This window comes from Colossoma macropomum, unplaced genomic scaffold (genome assembly GCF_904425465.1).
Source record: "Colossoma macropomum unplaced genomic scaffold, Colossoma_macropomum, whole genome shotgun sequence".
In the NCBI taxonomy this organism is placed as follows: domain Eukaryota; kingdom Metazoa; phylum Chordata; class Actinopteri; order Characiformes; family Serrasalmidae; genus Colossoma; species Colossoma macropomum.
In genome coordinates this window covers 61,369,420-61,391,886 of record NW_023494792.1, presented here as the reverse complement: position 1 = coordinate 61,391,886, position 22,467 = coordinate 61,369,420, and the positions used below count along the sequence as shown (strand labels likewise).

Here is a 22,467-nt window from a genome sequence, read left to right as displayed (position 1 = left end):
TACCAAAATCACAGTAGAGCTGCATAACGGTTCAAGTATTGCGATAATGTCTCCGGTGATTCCTAAACCAAATTATTAGAAATGGAAAACAGATTTCGTGAAAACTTTCAGTCTTTATTCATACCCCTGATAGTCTGACTGTACTGTGGTGCGTTTCAGGGCAAGTTCTACTACTGCACAGACTCTTCCAAACAGACGCAGGCAGAATGCAGGTAAGAATCTGGTGTTTGCTTGGAGGTAAACACAACATGACAACCATAATAGGCATTCACGAATCATTCAAAGAAAAAATGCCGATGATGTACAGTGTCGTTCCTCCCTTTTTGTGTGTGTTTACAGGGGGACTTATATTCTGTATAAGGATGGAAATGTTGGGAAGCCGGAGAGAGCTCAGCGCACGTGGGAGAACAGTGACTTCAACTTTGACGATGTTCTGCAAGGAATGATGGCCTTGTTTGCTGTGTCCACTTTTGAGGGATGGCCAGGGTACGTCTGGCCCATGCTGTTATTACTTTGTCCAGTACGCAGAGGAACTGAGGTTAAAAGAGAAAGAAAAAAAAAACATAAATTAAATAGAGGAACTCAAAATCAGTAGAAATCCTACTTAAAGGAGAAAGGTCTCACTGCAGAGCCGTAGATTTACATCCCACAGATTCACTCCAGCGGTTTCAGGCCAGTGGAGCCATGCTCAGTGGGACAGGGCGATTGTGTCACGTAAACAAAGTCATTATAGGATGTCTGAGACACTATATTATGATAGTTTTGAGAAGATTTTGGTCAAAATGTTGAGCGTTACAAGCGTCACATTCGTATTTCAACCAGTGGCTGGTCTCCTTATTTAATAATAATAATAATAATAATAATAATAATGATAATAATAATAATAATAATGATACTTTTTATTTATATAGCACATTTCATGCTGGTGGCAGATCAAAGTGCTTTACAGACAGGTGATAAAACATAGTTATACAAGAAATCATAAGTATTTATATTTATTTAGAATCAGAAGGAAATGAAACAGATCAGATTAAAGAGAGTTAAAGAGATACATTTTTAGATGCTTCTTAAAAGTGAGCTCTGAGCTTGACTGTCTAATAAAAGATGGAATTCAGTTCCACAGTTTAGAAGCATAATAACTGAAAGAGTCTCTCCATGTTTTCTGTATTTTACAGAGGGTGTTTGTAGAAGGCCACTATCTGCAGATCTTAGATTACGTGCCGGAACATAAACAGACAGACGCTCTGTGATGTAAGCAGAGCTTTTAGGTCATTTTGAGCTCTAAAAACTAGTAGCAGAGCTTTAAACTCTATCCTGAATGATACAGACAGCCAGTGCAGCTCTTTTAAAACAGGACTGATCTGATCTCTCTGTTTTGTTTTTGTTAGGATGCTGCTGCATTATGTACGAGTTGTAAGAGATGCATAGACAGTATTTATAACCTCTCTGATGTAAACAGCGACTGTTTGTGCTGGTTGTATGTGTCGCCATGTATATCACCATTCAGGAAGGGATACCATTGCTAATATACTAATCAACCATTGGTAACTGGTAATTGGTTAAACTATAAGACAAAACACATTACAAAACCATCAGATACTAAAAGAAACACTTAATGGTTTCTATGGATTTTTTCAGCAGGGATACATTCAAAAACTAAAGTCTAAATATTAATATTACACTCAGTTTAAACCTGCTTAAGGTAAAGTTTTATTCCTGCACATGTAATGTAAGTCTACACATAAAGCCCCTGTATGTAAGTTAATTGAGCTATGTGTCTATATCACCCGTTAGTTTACCCAGAGCCACATCAGCTGTAGTTCGTGTAATATTTACTCTGTGAATCTCTATATGCGTTCAAACCATAGTTTGTTTTAGCCTAAAGCTTAAAATATAATGTTAGCTCAACGCAGATTCCTCACAAATTTATTGGAAACCCACATAAAATGTATGAAGCGTTTTTTTAAGAAAAACCAAAACAAGTGTTGGTACATGAGCTGAATGCCACTGGCTTGAAGCTGCTGGAGCGAGACTGTGGCTCTGCGGCTCTGCAGACAGATATTATTAGGATAAAAGGCCTTTATCATGGAAAACTGAATCTTCCCACTTTTTTCTAAATTAAAAGCGTTTATTGTAGTATGGTGAAGTTGCATAAGATGCCAGTCCATACGGGCCATATATGGAAACTAAGCTGCAAAAACAGCCTGTTTTGAAATCACTGTTTCTGTGATGTCACAAAAAACAACTTATTTACAGATATTCACTCATTCAGGCTACGTTCACATTACCAGGTTGAAGTGGCACAAATCTGATTTTTTGCCCTAATGTGACTCAGATCTGATGTTTTCAGAGCTGTGTGGACACGCAAATCCGATCTTTTCGAATCCGAACTGAGCCACTTTCATATGTGGTCCTAGATCGGATACGTATCCGATTCGTGGCCATGTGACCTTATTGTGACGCTCAGATCGGAATTCATGTGCTTTTTTTCCACGGCACGTGTGCCGTCATTCAGCATTACCATGGCAACAGCGCCGAGCAGAAGTTAAAGCCTGTAAACGGTGGAAAAGCAGCTCATCTCACCTTTTTCTCCATCATCTCGCTCTAATAATGAAGCTGAGAGCTGATCAGAGTTAATTATCTTCTCAGCGAAGCTCGTTCTGCTCGTTAGTTTGTGCTGATGATGAACGTGATTCGTTCACGTGACGTTACTGAGTAGGATGTGATCATGAGGGTCATTTCAGGACGCCGGTTCGTCACATTAATGACAGATTTGAATCACTTACCTAAACGAGTGTGAACCATCCTGTCAGAGAGATCAGATTTGAGCAAAAAATCAGATTTGAGAAATGAGGTTTGCAATGTGAACGTAGCATCAGACCACCTTTCGTGGTGAAACCAGTTTAGTGCATTCACACTGAAGTTATAAGGAGTGTTTCCACACAGGCTGCTTTTTGAATTAGGCACATCCAATCAGAACCATTACAAGTACAAACAACTTATTGGGCCTCAGGGAGAAAAAAAAATAAAAAAGTGGGTACTTGAAGGTATTTTGGCTAGATTTAAGCAACATTGTTCTCTACGCTGAAAAAAATGATCTCTTAGTAAGTGAAAACATCTTAAATGTAGTTAACATATCTAATATTTCTCATTATGAGACTGTCGTAAGAACATTGTAAAGATTATTTAACTTATTTCTAGATATTTTTACTTGTTTTAAGTAATTTTATCTTATGAAATGTCTTATCTCATTGGCAGATCATTTTGCTTGTTTCAAAAATTATTTCTTGAAAATTATCTTTATTATTTGCCTTTATTATTATCTGCCAATGGAATAAGACACTTTCACTAGATATAATTACTTAAAACAAGTAAAACATGTCTAGAAATAAGTGAAAAAAATCTTACAACAGTCTCACAATGAAAACTATTAGATATATTAACTACACTTGAGATAATTTTACTTGCTAAAATATCAGTTTTTGCAGTGTTATGTCCACCAAAAAGGTCAGAACAGTAAAAACTAGCATATTACTCCTGTTTAAAGGCTTTAATTCTGAGCGTGATTTGAGAGAAACGTTCTCTGTCACATTAACACTCCCTCTCTGCCCTGCAGGCTGCTGTACAGAGCCATTGACTCCCACGCTGAAGATGTTGGCCCCATCTACAACTACCGTGTAGTCATCTCCATCTTCTTCATCATCTACATCATCATCATCGCCTTCTTCATGATGAACATCTTCGTAGGTTTCGTCATCGTCACCTTCCAGGAGCAAGGAGAGCAGGAGTACAAGAACTGCGAGCTGGACAAGAACCAGGTAGAGGCGGCCTGTGGTTTACAGTCAGCGGGCCTGATTCTGTCCCTACCCAGAATCCTGATGTTGAAGGGGGAATTCCACTGATTTTTCAAAATTTCTTCACAGTTCAATCATTAAGATGTGAACAGAGTGAGTCAGAGTGGTTTGGTGTGAAATGGTTCAGATGTCTTTACAGTGGTGGTGATAGGAACCAGGGGTCGCTATGACTACAACACAGATATAGACATTTTATTTACTATCAAAACCACCAGTGAACCTACACGAGTCTTCTGAGCTCTGTGTGAAATGTTGGTGATGGTAAAATAGCGGAAAAGCTGATTTTTTTTTGGGAACTATTTTGCCTCACAGCGCCCTGCGTGAACCCTTCCACCGTGAGTGTATTTAAAAAATATGTTTTAAGGCAAAACCTTATCAAAACTTAAAACAATATCTCCAGCATCATTAAACTTTACAGACTTCTGGTTCCTATGACAACCACTGTGAACAATTCTGACATTTCTAGAACAGAATGTTTCTCATCAGACCACTCTGAATGACTTTGCTGCCACTTTATTTACTATCCAAAGCCACCAGTGAACCTACACGAGTCTTCTGAGTTTATATGGAATGTTGATGATGGGAAAATAGTGTTAAATCTGAAAAAATAATCTTTTGGGACTATTTTGCTTTAGAATGTCCTGCATGTGTCCCTCCACTAGATTGAATAAATTGATGAATTCATAACCATTTCATGTAGTAACTTTCTGTGAGGGAGCTTTTAGAGGTGGACGTCTGGTTCCTGTCACCACCACTGTGAACAATTCTGACTCAGCACGTTTCTCTAGAACAGAGCGTTTCACACCGAACCACTCTGAATGACTTTGTTTATGTATTGATGCAATAAATGTGCAGAAATGTTGAAAAATCGGTGGACGTCCCCTTTTAACCATAGAGTTTCTGGATGCAGAACACTTTGCTTGTCTAGCCACTGGTCCATATTTTATTAATGCAAAACTGATTGTATGTGTTTACTTGTCTGTCTGTCTGTCCGTCTCTGTGGACGTGGTACAGCGGCAGTGTGTCGAGTACGCTCTGAAGGCGCGGCCGCTGCGCAGGTACATTCCTAAAAACCCGTATCAGTATAAGGTTTGGTACGTGGTCAACTCCACCTACTTTGAATACCTGATGTTCACGCTAATCCTACTCAACACCATCTGCTTGGCAATGCAGGTCAGTGTCTGTGATTCTGTGTTTGAATGATTGAATGATTATTTGGTAGCTGGATTAATTAGAAATGAATTAACCCTTTACTGCAGTGACAACAGTGACTTTTGCGTTTGTTTTTGCCTGAGTACAATATAAAAGTCCTTTTCCTCCACTCTAAACTGAAATTGTAGATAGTATGTGTGACAAAAATACCAATCTATGGGAGGTCAGAAATAAAACAAAAAAAGATTTTATGAGTTTTATATAAAAACGATAAAATATAATTGTTGCCATAAGGCAACAGCATGTAACAATAAAGCTACAACCTAAATATGAATATGCTTCCTTTGGACACACTGATTTTTTTCATCAGTATAATTATTTTCTTATTCCTTTCTGTTTTCTTAAAAGATTGATACAGACTGTCATGCACAAGTTTTTCTTTTTTGGATTTTTTATTTCATTTTCCATCAGAAAAAATCATAAAGACATATTTTTTTCCTGTGTATTTCATAATTCATGCAGTAAAGGATTAATTAACAGACAGATTGGTGAGGATGGAGGAATACTCTGGAATTTTTTACATTTCACAAAGCTGATTTATGATTACAAACAGGTTGTTTTATGTCTTGTGATAAGCAGCATGTTTGTGAGAATGCTTCTTTCCGAGTTTGAGAGGAAAAGAGTGTTTGTGTTTTGTCTTTCTGCAGCACCACGGTCAGTCTGCGTCCTTCAACATCGCCATGAACATCCTCAACATGCTTTTCACCGGTCTTTTCACTGTGGAGATGATCCTCAAACTCATTGCCTTCAAGCCCAGGGTACGATCTGCTCCCTTCTTCTCCAGCTCTGTTACAGGACCGAGCGTTCTTTACATATAAACACTATTAAGACGTCCAGAATGATCTGTAGAGAGTGATTTGAGCGTGGCAAGTGATCACCAGTGATGATCAACTTTAAAAGTTCCGTTTTGAAAGGTGTTGTTTTTCAAACACTGTCTAATTTTACTCTTAATGGTTATTTCCTCATTGGTCACTCTGGACTAGCCTCCTGCGCTCTCTCTCTCTCCCCTGAGTATAAATGAGTGAACGCAGCTCACTAGAATCTTCCCTTTGAGTGAACCATACCGTCTTTAGAGGACTTTCTCTGGAGTTTCAGCTGCTGATTAACTGACAGAAACCAGACTGAGACAGAATTTTTATTTTCCATTACATTAATAGACTGCATAATTTGGACTAGTCCCTCCTCCCTCGGTTACTGTTGCTATGTCCATCACACTCTGAGTTCAGGCTGCCTGGTAGAATCCGTAACACTTGTGCTAACAGACTTAAGGAACTCTAAAAACGTATTATTATTATTATTATTATTATTATTATTATTATCATCATTGTTGTTATTATTATTATTAGTATCATCATTATTATTATTATTATTATTGTTATTGTTATTAGTATCATTATAATAATAATAATTATTATTATTATTATTATTTTTATTTTTATTTTTATTATTATTATTATTATGGCTTTATATGGTGTTCTCATTAGTCATGCTTAAAAACTGACAAAATATGAATGTTGGACAGTTTAAATAAAAATGGATTCTGTAAACCATGTTTACATTAATCAAAGCAGGCAAATGGTTGAGTCACTCAGTGAAGGAGTTTTAGGGCAAACAATCAGAATATGGCTCATTTACATACATCAGCCTTAAAGACACAGTAACATCAACAGTCTTTTACAATCTGAGGGTTAAAGTGAGGTTGAAAAATGAATTAGGGTACAAATAAAAAGCAAGAAAAATACAGGATATAAGCCCTTTAATACTGTTCTGTAACCTGTAATGTTATTTATTGTTAGACTTTATATTAAAATTACTTTTAGCCAATACAGTAACTTAGATGAAGTTAACTTTACCTTAGAGCTGATGTGAGTCAGTGTCTGTGTCTGAACTGACAGAAGAGCTACTCTGACACGAGTCACAGAAATTATATCAGATGCAGTCAGAGTGCCCATGCTGACCCCTGCTCAGTGTCGAAAGAGACTCCAGTGGGCATGCGAGTGTAAGAACTGCACCGTGGAGTTATGGAAGAAGCTCACCTGGATGAGTCCTGTTTTCTTTTACATGACTTGGATGGACGGGTATGTGGCGTTTACCTGGGGACGTGATGGACAAAGATGCACTGCAGGAAGAAGACAGGTTGAGAAGGTGTGATGCTCTGGGAGATGTTCTGGTCTGAGCATTCATGTGGACGTCAATTTGACACGTGCCACCTACCTAACCATTATTACGGACCAGGCGCACCCCTTCATGGCGATGGTATTCCCCTTTGGCAGTGGCCTCTTTCAACAGGATCATGACCTGCCACTCTGTATGCATTATTTGGGAATGTTTTGGGGAACGTGATCCAAGGTCCAAATTCAGTGCAGGGAAATACTTATTGGGCTTCCATCGCTATGTGCTCTCCAATCGAATTAGCTGCACAGTTGAGCCGATTTAAGCCGTTCTGTCATCACAGCCTTTATTGATGTGTTTATCACCAAAACTCATCTCAAGATAACAATAAAAATACAGTTTATCATGCAGCCCTGTTTACCAATTTAGACCCAAATTCAGTACAAATATCACCAGCACCTGGACTGTTTCCAAACGTGCACTTCATGTGTTAACCCTCCTGTTATGGTCAACTGTAAGGAACAGCAATAATGTTCCTGGGTCAAAGTGATATATATTTTTTTTTCCATAAACATTTTTAGCTCAATTAATATCAATTTGATCAATATATAGTGTAGTCAAGTTTTTCACCTATTACAGATCATGGTTTACTTACAATAATTCACTTGTTTTGAATAAAAAAAAAATCACTGTATATTCCTATGTACACTTAGAAAAATCTGCATACATATATATATATATATATATATATATATATATATATATATATATGTATATAATTCACAGTTTTTTTGTACATTGGCATAAGATTAGACATTCAATACATTTATTCATTATTATTTAGACTTTTCAACATTTTGGACATTTTCTGTCATGGGGGTGTGTTGATTAATAAAAACAAAACATCTCTTCTGTTCCGTCTCTTTAAATTCGAATCACACTAAATGCACCGTAAGTCCAGCAGAAACAGTTTCATGCTCCACAAATGATTAGAAATATTTTTCTTGTATTTTTAAACTTTGAAACGGGTCAGTTTGACCCACAGTACAACAGGAGGGTTAATTCAGCACTGGTGACTTTACAGAAGTTTGAATGATTCAGTCCCAGACTGGAATACATACATCTGTCTCAGTCTGTTTCCAGACAAACTGAACTGGGCCAAGATTTAGGCCAGAGTTTGACCTGATAGCCTGAAACTCCAGAGTCATAGCTCCAGGAATATTTTTACACTCTCTCAGATTGGCCTCACAGCAAGTAATCATACTTTCAACTTTCAGAAAATGGTTTTCTACAGTGTAAAATTGTGCAGTGTTTGCTGTAGGCAGGCTGTGTTTACTCTGTGCATGAACTTGTCACAACTACACAACAGTGTTCTGCTTAATAACTGATATTTCAGGTATCTTCTGGACGCCAAGGTGATTTATCGTCCACTACTGTTTACTTCTGCTTAGATTTTCCTTTACAGAGACTTCAGAGACAGTTATGTACATGGCCTAATGTTTAAAATGGCTTGATAACAACTGAATCTGTCCTTTTACAGTAGTAAGGGGTTTTTACAGTAGTAAAGACCAGGCTGTACTTCTAGCTGAAGTAGAAATCTCTCTCTCGCTCTCTCTTTCACAGAGCTGTGTAGCTCCCTCTGCCCTAAATTACTTAGTACTTTTACTTTTTATGGCATGTTTAACAGCTATTATGCCTTGTTACCCTGACTCATCAGGTTCAACACACTGCTATATTTAACACTATTTAACTCGGCAATATGTTGCAGTGAAAAGCTTAAATACTAAAATCCTTACAGTAGACAGCACTACTGTTGTCTTTTTGGGACATTACGCTGGAACTGAAGAATAACGGTGATATCACTTAGACCACATGTCTGAGATGACGAGTGGATGTGAGAGTGTAGGGAATAAGGTTCTTTGTGTTTTTCGTCAGCTATAAAATAGATGAGAGCGGAGCACAACCTAACATATTTTTTGCTAAATTAAGTTTTAAAATAGTTTTGCAAGTTTGGCAGTTTCATACGTTGTGGTCATTCAATGTGCTTTACAAGTTAGAAAATACAGGGATAATTCAAATGAACATTTTAAAAGATGTACAGTCAAAAAGTAGTGTGTTAAATAACAACACATTACTTGTATTACCCGTTTTAACACTTTTTGTGTCATATTGTTTTCAAACATAAAATATATGATGGTGTTTTATGGTAATAAAAAAATAATAAAAATAGTAGTATATTTCGTATGTATTTCGTATATGTTCGTATAATATTTCGAGAAAAAAGTCGTAAAATTTTGAGAAAAAAGTCGTAAAATTTTGAGAAAAAAGTCGTAAAATTTCAAGAAAAAAGTTGTACTATTTCAAGAGAAAAGTCGTAAAATTTAGAGAAAAAAGTCATAACATTTAGAGAAAAAAGTCGTACCATTTCAAGAAAAAAAGTCATACAGTATGATATTTCGAGAATTAAGACGTATTTTGAGAATAAAGTCGTAATATTTTGAGAATAAAGTAATATTTTGAGAAAAAAGTACTATTTTGAGAAAAAAAGGCATAATATTTTGAGAAAAAATGTTGTAACATTTTGAGAAAATATTTATTTATAACTTTATCCTTGAAATATTACGACTTTATTCTCTAAATATTACAACTTTATTCTCAAAGTCTACTATTTTTATTTTTATTAACAGTGGCCCTAAAATGCTGTCGTACAAAATGTGTTCTCTGTAAGTGGGCACAAAAATATTTCAACACATTTTGTGTCAAAACTAACTCAAAATATGTGAATCCAACCAAACACAATAATGTGTCTAGTTAGAGACAGAATGTGTTGTTTTTTAACATGTTTTTTTTAACACATTTCTGGAAAAATGTATATGATGTGGTTAAACACATTCTGGATTATTCAGTTCCCAAAGAATGCAAAGTTCTGTACCTTGGAGATATAAATGATCATGTTATGGATAATAACAAATATTTAAGGAGACTTTTGGTAGCCAGCAAAAAAGCAATAACACGAAATAGGTATAAGATCCCTCTGTAGAACAGTGGGCAGAATTCATAGAAAATGATTTACCAGCTTTGAGTGAGAGAAAACGTGTTTGTTAACAGGTGGTGAAAACGGACGACATATGACACGAGTGAAAAAAAAAACATAGGGATAAATTGAGGTAAATGCAAGGATATTACACCTTCAAACACACTAATTTGTTGTGTTTTGTAACCACAGGCAACCCTTTTCTTCCTTGCCCCTGTTGATGTTTTTCTGATTATGACGTTCCTATATTATATATACCCATGCATACTTAAACACTTAAAAAAACCTTAAAAAACACTCAAAAAGAACTAAAAAACATTTTTAAAACATGATAATAGATTTAAAAGAGAAGAAATAAACATTTAAATTAAAAACAAATTAAAACTTTATTTTCAGTGTGCATATATATATATATATATATATATATATATATATATATACATATATAAATGCAAAAATATATTTAAAAAATACATCAAAATGAATCTAAATACGTCTGTATAATTGCTTATAAGTAGTTATAATTACATGCGTAACACTTTATAAAGCAAGAACATATGGTTATATTGTTATAATAGAAAGTAAACATGAATGTTGTTATGCACTGTAACAAAGTTTTTTGTGTAGCATCAACACATCATCAGCTTAGATAAAATACAGTAGCCCTTGAGCATTTTTTGTAATATTCATTAAAAAAGAAACTTTTATGCCATATAACACCTTATAAATGCATTTATAATGAATTATGGGTACAGTTCATTTTTAGCTAACTGGTAACTGAACAGATATAATAGTGTGTTATGGAAGCTGACTTTATTAAGTCATATGCTCTTGCTTTATAAAGTGTTATGCATGCAGTCATAACTGCTTACCATCGATTTTCCACTGGTTTTAGATATAAACAATTTGTTCAGAGTGGTTTGTGTGAAATCGTTCATTTGCTGATAAACTTACAGACTCATTTGCTGACAAACTTGTGACAGATGTCTTTACAGTGGTGGTGATAGGAACCAGGGGTCGCCATGACTACAACACAAATATAGACATTTTATTTACTATCCAGAACCACCAGTGAACCTACACGAGTCTTCTGAGTTTATATGGAATGTTGATGATGGAAAATAGTGGAAAATCTATTAAAATTAAGTTTTCTTTGGGGACGATTTTGCATTAGAACGCCCTTCATGTATCCCTCCACCATGAGTGGATGAATATAAACTAAAATAAATACGTTTTAGACCAAAACTTTATCAAAACTATCGTAAAGCGATGTATCAGGCAGTGAATTCATAACCACTTCATGTAGGAACTTTCTGTGAGGGAGCTTTTAGAGCTGGACGTCTGGTTCCTATCACCACCACTGTGAGCAATCCAAACCACTCTGAATGACTTTGTTTACATCTTAACCATTTAATTATGCAGACACTTAAAAAATCGGTTTAAGAGCAATTCTGTAAGCTTATGTGATTATAATGTATTATGTTTGTCGTACAATGCCTTATAAATGCATTTATAAAGCACTAATAACACAGGATTCATAGGAAGTTTTACAGAAAATTCAGTTTTCCATGATATACAGGCCCTTTAACTACATCCGACTGTGTTACCTGTTTACCTTTTACGCCGTGTCAGTTTGTGCTCCGCTCTCAGGCTGTGTGTGATGTGTACCTGTTCCTGTTTTTTGACTGAAAGGAAGTGCTCAGTCGCAGAGTGCTAGAGGAGAGTGGTAGGTATGCACTTTGCTGATGGCTAATTGGTTGATGCTGCCTGTCTAACTACCCCTTCGTCCTGTATAGGGTTACTTTAGTGACCCCTGGAATGTTTTTGACTTCCTCATCGTAATTGGCAGCATTATAGACGTCATTCTGAGTGAAATAAACGTAAGTACACCGCCATCACCTCTCTCTCTCTCTCTCCTTCTCTCTCTCTCTCTCTCTCTCTCTCTCTCTATCACGTTTGTCTCTCTCTCCATTCTCTTCCTCTCACTCCTCTCTGATTCCTCCCCTTTTCCCTCCGTCCATGTCCTGCTGCTGTTCTCCTCTTCGAGTTCCACCTCACCCGGAGGCAAGATGACCACTGTGATGTTTTGTTTGAGGTAGCCGGTAGCGGGTTTGCCGTGTCATCACGTTGTAGGGGACACAGAGAGAGATTTAGAGAGAGAGCGAGAGAGCCCGAGAGAGAGAAGGAGAGCGAGAGAGACTCACTGTGACTAACCAAATGCACCTAAACTAACCAAACAGACCCCTGTGTTCTCTTCAGCGCAGTTCCGACAGCCTGTCTGACTGTTGATGTTCTTTTTTTCTCATCAGAAAGCATGAGCGCCCGCAGGTCCTCTCCTCCGCCATGTCTCGGATACTATTCTTTCTTTCGTTCACTCCACGTCCCTTGGTTCTTATGATTTGCCCCCATGTGTTCAGAGAAGTCGATGTTCATATGTAACTGTTTTCTTTCTTATTTTTTTCTCCTCTCTCTTGTTTTTGTTTCCTTCTTCTTTCATTTCTTTTCATCCCCCCCCTTCCTCCCCCTCCTCCTCCTCCCAACCCAATGCAGCATTATTTTGTCGATGCATGGAATACATTTGACGCTCTCATAGTAGTGGGTAGCGTTGTTGACATAGCTATCACAGAGGTTAACGTAAGTAGTCTGTCTTTCAGCCTGCCTGCCTGCACACAACACCTCTCTCTCTCTCTCTTTCCCCCCCCAAGAACAATAGAGATTAAGCTCCCTGTTTCTTTTTTTTTTCTTTGTTTTCCTCTTCTTTTTTTAAACCGTTCACTGTTTAAGTTCCACTTGCACACATGAGCATGCAACGCGCTGTATAGCAGGAGCTGTGGGAGATATATTCTGACATTTCTGAATAAATATGCAGTGCAAATGTATCTATAAACCATAACATACAGTCATATAAAATGAAAAATGAAATATAAAATGTGCCATAACTTTTGCACAGGCCACACTTTATGCTTTATATTTTCCCCCAATATGTTAAATTCAGTAAATAAACAGTAATTGTGTATAAAATGTGCAGTGTGTCTCTGTAGAGGACGTGGTCACTTATTTACACATAGAAAATCAACAGTAATGTGTCGTTTGACCAGGGGTGCACAAACTTTGGCATACAGCTGTATTTCTTCAGAAAATAAGCACAACGTACCAACACTTTCTGTTTCTGCCCCCATTAAACCTCTGTGAGGCATGAATTGATCGATAATTAAACTTAAGACGAACACTTCAAGCAAAACCTGAAGCAAATGATGTCAGACAAAAGCAAACCATAAGAGCTGCTTATACCAAAGAATAGCAACCACCTGGGAAAGGGGAGTAACGAACTACACAGGTGGAAACACTGATGATGAGGCAGAGCTTCTAAATGCATCATTAGTTCATTAATAGTTAATTAATTATAAATGAACAGCTAATAGATGTCTTATAAACTACTACTGTTTAATTAACTATTGCTATGAATTATTAAATTAGTTTATTTTCGCCATAGCAATCACAGCATATGTTTGCGTCTATGCAGACTGGAACTGAGCTTTTTTGGCACTGACAGTAGGACAGTAGAACAGTTATGAACACCATTTATGATGCATTATGTCAACAATACATAATACATAAACATGGCTGTAAAGTGTAATGCATTTTTATAAATATATATAGCCAAGTTTATAACGCCTTATGACGTGTTATGAATGTGTTTATAGTTGTTACAGAATGGTATTCATAGGAAGAGTTTTTGAGGGAACTGAAACTTCTCGTAATGTTATGGGAATTTTGAAAATCGTACAGTTGCATGCAAAAGTTTTTGCACCCCTGGTCGAGTTACAATAACAGTTTTATTGATTTTCTAAGTGTAGCTAAGTGAACGCGTCTTCTACAGAGAACACACTTCTGCACATTTTAATGCACAGTTGCTGTATGTTTGCTGAATTTGACATGTTGGGGGAAAAAATAAAGCATAAAATGTGGCTTGTGCAAAAGTTATGGCACCCTTTATATTTTATGTGTTATATTTTTCCAATACAAATAACGAACTGTGCAGGAGAACGCCATATGTAAGTTTGTTCCATGCAGAGGATGTGTTAACTTATTTTCACCAAGAAAGCATGTGAAAGAGACTAAAACTGAAGAATGCAATGAGTAGATACACATACACATACTGCATACACTGTAATGGATGTACTCCATGTGACTCAAAACTCTATTGACATTAATATGTTTCCTATTTGTGATTACACTTGGATTCACATTGAGACAGACAGACAGACGAGTGGTAGTGATAATTAACGCTTGGACTGTCAGAGATATATCCCCTATTCTGCTATACAGAGGCCCTCTTGGCACTGACCTAACTTTGGTTTGAGGTTTCTCCCTTCTTATCTCCATTTTTGTTTTCATTTCACTTTAATCAGAAGGCATGGCCTTGATCTCAGCATTGTGTTTGGACTGCCATTTTGTTTTCTTTTTCGAGAAAAAAAAAATACCCTTTGCACTTTTCCATGGAGCTCGATTAACCAGTTCCAGTAATTATCGGTGAAGTACAATACTCTAGAAGACCCGTACTCGACGATCAAATCAGCTCAAGCATTCGGCTCTCCTTCAGTAAGAGCATTAGATTGTTCCTCTCTGAAATCTGAAGCTGCCCCCACCTTAAGCCATTAGTCTGCAGTGCCTCCTTAAAGGCCTGTTGTTTGTGTCTGGATTGACTTAGACTCGGAAGGTGAGAAGGTCATGTTTGCCAGCTCTTGTCTTGTTGGCGATGCCACACTGCATCCTCCCCTCTGAATGCCTTTACTCCTGTCTGTCAGTTCTGCACCTTTACTCTCTTATCTGTGTCTTCTGCTCTGTCTCTCCTCTATTCCTTATCTAGTGCTCTCGTTGACTTGACTTTCACGCCGGACAGCCCTGCTCTCTGACCGAACTGCTGCTAATTGCGGAGAAATTGAGTGGTAGTCCGTAAACCAGCTACAAATCCATGGACAAAAAGCTCTTTTCTTCACCCGTGGTGGAAAATAACTGACGCTTAGCTGAAAAAGGGTGGAGATCTCTTCTGCCTGAGCGTCAGGGAGCAGGGTTAGCCGGTCTCTGATACTATGCAACATGAGAGAACTTCGTCAAATGCTCTAAAATGAAAATGCCTGCGAGTAGATCGTGCTTCTCTGGCATTCTCGCAATTGCATATTTGGAGTTTCCGTGACCGACCAAGCAGTGTTGTGCGTGTGCATGGACAGGGTTGCCAGATCCTTTGCAGTTATCCGCAAAAACGCCATGTAATCATCCTCATATTTACTGTGGGAAAGTTCCAAACGATGCGATCATTAAATGATGCGAATGAGACCATGCTGTGTGCTGCGGATCTGCAGAGGATTTGAGTAAAGAGGACAATGTATCTTTCTGCCCATACCATGTAGACACCGGACATGCACCCATTACCCCACCACAGATGGACACGCCCGCACACACGTGTACTGAACAGTCTCCCATTCTTACCACTCCACACACAGTGCAGCACTCTGTAGAGTTCACACTGATCTTCACACTGATCTGTGTAATCAAAACACAGATGATGACCGGTGCAGTATTATGTTTGTGCTGTATGTCCAAAAGTTTGTAGACACCTGCTGATGTAGAGCTTCTTCTGAAATGAAGGGTGAATTTATTCTGGGATGGCTTTACACAAGATGTTCAATGCAAAAAAATGATATCTTAACAAGTGAAAACATCTTAAATGTAGTCAATATATCTTATATCTCTCATTATGAGACTGTTGTAAGAATACTGTAAGATTATCACACCTGCTTCTATACATTTTTACTTGTTTTAAGTAATTTTATCCAGTGAAAGTGTCTTATTGCACTGGCAGATCAGTACAATTATCTGTCAATGGAACAAGACACCTTCTTAAGACAAAATTAAAGCAAGTGAAAATGTCTAGAAATAGGAGAAATAACCTTATGTATATAATATTACATATAATATTCTTACAATGGTCTCATAATGAGAAATATTAGATACATTAACTACATTTAAGATTGCTGTAAGGATTTGCTTGAACTTCCAAGAGTGTTAGTGAGGTGAGGTTGGATGTTGGATGTTGGATGGATCACACACACCACTCCAAACTAGACCTTTGCTACCAGACCTGAGCCTGACAGGGCCCAGTATAACATAAGGTTCTGGGCCAGGTTTGGGCCGGTTCTCCCAGGCAACATTAGGCTCGGGCTTGTTTTTTATTATATTTATATAGTATTATATTTATAGTAGAGTACTAGTACATACTCTCTCACTGACTCTCTCATAATGTTAAGGTGTGGGTGGACGTGCCCCTGAATTAAACCGTGGATGATGAGAGGGATGTTTTGGGTCAGTGAAAGTTCAGAGCTACTTTTTATAATCATTTTCATATCTAAATTACCATCTTACCAAGTTTTAATATGGGGAATTTAACCTGTGAACTGCCTGTGGATGAGTTAGACCAATCAAATGCAACCAAAGACACAACTGAGCAGGAGTGTTGAAGACTCAAGCCAGAAAAAGTGGATGTGTTGGTCTTCTTGGCTAAAAAAAGAGGCCAGGACTTTAATTGACAGAAAATAATTATAATATTATAATACAATATTGTAAATTATATTTACAATATTGATCAGAAAAAACACAATTACATATATTTTTCCTCCTGTTCGTTAAGCTTGCTTGAAACATTAAGTATTTCTACAGGAGTAGTGAAAGTATCAGCAACTATATGGATGCTGTTTATTGACGACGATCGGTATGACAAAAAAAAAACATGGATAATAAATACTGTTGTACAGATTTACAGAAATACTGTATTACAGATACAGCATGACAGTTTCTGTTGATCTACTCAAGTGTTCAGTAACAGAGCAAAGCTCTGTAAAGCTCTGTCTGGGACAATACATCACTGTTAATGTTAGTGCGTGCGAGTGGGTTCAGGTCAGGTTTGGGTTTCAAATTTAGCAGTATCAGTCTGGCCTGGTCGGTCAGGTCTGGGCTTCAAGTTGTGGGCCTTTAACTCCAGCTCACTCCAAAGGTGGATAGAGCTCCATCATTTCAGAGAACACTGTCCACTGCTCCACATTGTACATGGTGACTTTAGGCCAGGGCTGGAGAGCGCTGGAGCAGTCTGGTGATATTCTAGAGCATCCCATTCTATTTCTTATAGGAGCTGTTTGTGCACAGTTGAACGCCTTTGTCAGAGCAGGTGCACCTTAGCTGAATTCCCGTATTGGAAAGGGTGTCTGGAGACTTTTGAACATATAGTTGAAGACCTGGGCTTGGCCAGTAGATGGCAGCTCTCTTTCACAGGGACCATGCTCTGTGGCGCCCTCAGCTGGAGGACAGACAGATACGCTATGAGGCGTCTCCCCGTGCTGGTAGGGTTGGGCAGCATACTTTGAGAAAGCAGTGATGGCTGAAAACTGAATACACTGTCCTGGATGTATTCAGTAACACATTCCATTAAAATACATAAAAAGAGTAACTTATTCAGAATACATCTGGAATACGTCTTGAAAAGGCAGATGTGCTAAATCATCTAGTTTTCTTTATGTAGTGCTTCTGGTTGGTGAATTTGTTCATTATTTTTTGCATAGAATGGCCAAAAGACCTCCAGACGAGTTCATGCAGACTTGCAGAATTAACGATGGCAGCAGCCACATAGTTTACAGAGTTAAGCCTAAACTCAACAGTCACTTGCTAAAATTGCTTTTAATTGAAAGCCCCACATTTGACTTTTCCAGTGTCTCGTTTATAATAATGGGAAAAATAATGTATTTTCACAACCACAATCAGCCATGATTGGATTCTGGACGGTGAACTGTTTACCATTTCCTCTGCTCTTTGATTATTCATAATAGTGTAATCATGTAAAAACAGTTGAAATAGACATGAATGGTGTTCATCTTATAAAATTAGATGTATTTTTTTTAAATAGTAGGTTGGTGTTCTAAACAGGTGCTCTTAAAATAGTACACTACCATTGAAAGGTTTAAAACTGATATTTTTTATTTGGTACACAATAAAAGCTATAGATAATAGATAATATAGATCATATCGCTGCTGTCAGAAGAAGACCTCGTATCTCCATTTTTGTCATTTTTAAGTTTTTTATATAATTTGAAAATACCTGTTTCTCTTTACATTGTATGTAAATTTCATGAAGAATGGACCAAAAGAAAGAGCTCAAAATGACTTGGAAAAAAGTCTGGTTCCATTGACTTACATTAAAAGTAAAGTAGGTTTTTTCCTTCTCCTGCAAAGTTACCATTTTGGAGATACGAGGTTTTCTTCCGTCAACAGCGATATATTATTAAATAGACGCCAAAGGGTATTTTTAGATATTATATTCAGTATTTAATGTGCTTTTGGGGCTCCTGGGTGGTCTAGCCGTCTAAGCGTTGGCCCTATTATCAGGAGATCACAAGTTTGATCCCTGGTGATGCTACAGCTAGCTGTGGCCAAACTAAACTGTGTCTTTCCTCTTGTGAACCTAAATATAAGGTAACCTATATGTGTTGGTGCTTAGTACTAGTTAGTACCACAGAATAAGAGACTTAACACCTTACATTTAGGAAGCATTCATTGATTATGTAATAAATGCGTGTTTAACAGTGAAATATCTGTGAAATGAAGCTTCTCAAAGTCGTCCGTCTTTGTTTCATGGCACACCTGTTGTTTACTGACCAATCCCGGCCTTTTTACACTTTCTGGGTGGTCAGTATGGCCCTCCCATTCCCATGATCACCCAGCACAGTGCTTGCCAGTGCAGGCGTCTGTTAGCTGACATAACAGGACTGGCAGTTAGCGTTCTCCTCCAAACGCATTCAGTATTAGAGACAGTTCAAAAAGTTGCGGTGGTCCTTCACAGGACTCGGAGGAAGTTTGTGTTTACCTTCACCCTCCTAGAATTGGTGGTATTGAGTGATTGAGGGAGTCCTAACTAGTGGGTGGAGCAAGATACAACTAAACTGGGGAGAAAATTGGAAAAAATGTCCCCCAAAAAATGTTTTGACATCAACAAGACTGTAAATCTGTTTTTTTAGGTTTTCTGCCCTTATTCACGTTGAATTACGAGGAATTCTAGATATTAATTTCATTTTTAAAATCATCTACAGTGCCGTTCATCATTCTGGAAGCACAAAAATGTCTTTACACTGCAAAAAAATTATATTTCAGCAAGTGAAAATATCTTAAATGTAGTTTATATATCTAATATTCCTTACTGTGAGAATATTATAAGATTATTGAATCTTTATTCCATTGGCAGATCATTTTACCTGTTTTAAGCATTATTTCTTGAAATTACCTTCATTGTTTCTTGATACAAGTAAAACGATCTGATGATGGAAAAAGACACTTTCACTAAATAAATTACTTAAAACAAGCAAAAATGTATATGAATAAGTTACATCATTGTATAATATTCTCACAACAGTCCCATAATGAGAAATATTAGATATATTAGCTACATTTAAGATGTTTTCACTTGTTAAGATATTGTTTTATGCAGCGTACAGCTTCCTAGTATCCTACTAATTATTTAAATGAGCACTTCAGAATAATTTAATACATTTTTCAGCCGGAAAATTGGTTTTATATCATTAAAAATATCGATATTAAAAACCATACTGCCTTTTCGAGACGTATCACGGACTGAATATAGATACTTGGTTTTTGTATTCTGAATACGCCATTACTGGTATTGCTTACAGCCCAGCCCTGCCTAATGAACACTGCACTCATTCATACACACATACATTCACAACACAGGCTACACAGGCTAACTAACTTACACAAAACAAAACAAACACTGTGCAAGTCCCTACACAAGAATACACAAGCGCACACACACGTGCACGTACACTTTTAATGGCAGCTGTGTGATGGGAGGTCAGCGCTGCAATAGCTTTGATCTGTCTACCTTTCTTTAAAGCCAGCTGACCCGTCCGCCTCCACCCCCTCGTCTGTGGTAAGACCAATGGTACGAACCGACGGTAATCAAACCCCACCCTCACGCTCCACCCCTCCATATACTTACCCTCCCCATCGCCATTAACATCAAGCCTCCAGCATGTCCCACCCCTGTACACACGAACACACATACACGCTGAGAGCTGTTGTGTGTCAGTTGCATCGTTGCATCCCCTCCCCCTGTGTTTGATGCCTCCTTGTTATTGATGCACTGGTGATTTTGTGCTCATTGTGATCTCTGTGTTATACCTCTACCCCCCTGCTGGTTTGCTCTGGTATTACACTCTACTATCAGGGTGCAGTCGACCTCTGAAGTCATTCCGTAGTCTGCGTCATGCCCATATTAGGAACTCCGGGTCTGAGCTGGTTCTGTCTATGAGAAAAATTAGAAGCCATTTTTGAAAATCGCAAACTGTGCTGAACAAAAAAGTTCCAAACTTTTGTCACACATATGTTTTTCCACAGAATGTCACTGGATGCTCTGAATTACGAGGTTGTTTAGCAGTCGAAATACATCCATGCTAATAGCAAGCTACCACCTCTGTGCATTCAAATGAGTAAAGCGCTCAGCATACTTCTTGCTAAACGAAACTCTCGAGGGTTGCACAAAGCCAAAAGCGCCTTTGCAAACATACAAAGTCAAACTCAAATTGAACTTGTTGTCATTCGGACTATGCAACAAGGAGCATACAGCTGAACAAGATTGCGTTTCTCCAGCTCCGATGTGCAAAATATAACTTAAATATAACATAGAGGCAAATGCACATAGACATACTAGACATAAAATATACATATCAGGAAAAATATATGCATATTTTTTAAAGATATTGCACATTATGTAGAAGAATATTGCACATTGTTCTCAGTGATGACATTATTGCACAGTGTAAAGGGAAATGTAAACTTGACACTGGTGAATAGTGATAAAGTGCCCAAGTGAGCAATGAGAACATTGAAAATATTGCACAGAAAAGAGCTGCACACTACAAGCTCGCACGCCAGATGCTTCACTAATGTTCCATGATTGCTAGAAAACGATTCTATCACAGTTAACTGTGATGATGTGTGAGTCCAGAATGCTGCCGCTATTTAAGGTGGAACAGAAATTTGAACTAGAAGCTTCAGCCTCGTCCTCTTGTGAACCAAAATCTAAGATAGCCTGTATGTTTTGGTGCTTAGTACTAGTGCTACAGATAACAAACTAAACATCTTACATTTAGGAAGTATTTATTGATTATTTAATAAATGCGCATCTAACAGTGAAATATTGGTGTCTCTGCTAAAGCACTTATCATACTTTTTGCCAGGTGAAGCTCCTCAAAGTCATCCATCTTTGCTTCATGGCACGCCTCTTTGTTTTCCGGCCAATCACAGGCTTTGTTGTGTAGTGTCTTTCTCTGTGGAGTTCACCGAGCTGGTGTTTAAGCAGAGTATTAGGTAAAATTACACTTGTTATCGCTTAGTTTCCACTCACGATTTTTTCCTTTATGTCTTTCTTTAGTTATACTTTGTTAATTAGTTTAGTAAATAATTTTAATCTAAAGTCATTTTACATCAGGCCTAGTCATAATTTTTTTTCTCTCAGTTGTTTGTAATATTTGTCTTAGTTTATTTTCTAAAATAAAAGTCTCTGTGCATTTAAAATCTGTTTGAGGAGATTAAAATTAGTCAGAGCTTGTATGGAGTACAGTAATCTGTAAAGTAAAAAAAGTCCATTTAGGCTTAGTCCAGTTAGCAATTTTATATTATTATCAGAGTGCCTTCAAAGATCTTGTGCATATGCGTTTATTCATTACAGTATTATTTTTATTCTCGTTAGGAATTTGATAAATATTATTTGTTTTAGTATTTGGACATTTTAATTATTAAAAAACATATATTTAAATTGTCCATTCATAGTGCTACTGGTAATTCTGTTTGTGTCCTCTGTTTTGCTGGCCTTGTTTTCGTTTCTCTGCTCGTTGGCCAGCTCTCTCAGCCGACCGCCAACACCGATTCCTGCTCAATTGGCCAAAAAATGCTAATGAGGACTGACTAGAACCATCAGTGCTGTAAACGCTGCACTGACTCCAGGTGACGGTCAGCCACCACTGCTCACAAGTGGCCTGACAGCTGACACTGGCCTCATGTCCTGGCCCTAAAACTGCAAAAGCCTCTTACCACATTTGACAAAGCTTTCCAGTTTGCGTAGGGTATTTTGGTGCGGCCAGTCAGTAGCGTGAGTCTGCATGTAGCAATTTTCATATTTTAGCTCATTAATGACTT

At 37.5% G+C, this 22,467-nt stretch overlaps 1 protein-coding gene across 1 annotated transcript in view; it reads left to right on the top strand.

Annotated features, from left to right (window-relative positions):
* The window catches only part of cacna1c (calcium channel, voltage-dependent, L type, alpha 1C subunit), a 335,868-nt gene that overhangs the window by 287,334 nt on the left and 26,067 nt on the right, over positions 1–22,467 (top strand). Inside the window, exons 25-32 of the mRNA XM_036577755.1 lie at positions 160–212; positions 340–486; positions 3,617–3,818; positions 4,869–5,027; positions 5,714–5,824; positions 12,009–12,092; positions 12,763–12,846; positions 20,165–20,212. Of these exons, the coding sequence (XP_036433648.1) occupies positions 160–212; positions 340–486; positions 3,617–3,818; positions 4,869–5,027; positions 5,714–5,824; positions 12,009–12,092; positions 12,763–12,846; positions 20,165–20,212 (888 nt within the window). The remainder of the gene's footprint in view (positions 1–159; positions 213–339; positions 487–3,616; positions 3,819–4,868; positions 5,028–5,713; positions 5,825–12,008; positions 12,093–12,762; positions 12,847–20,164; positions 20,213–22,467) is intronic.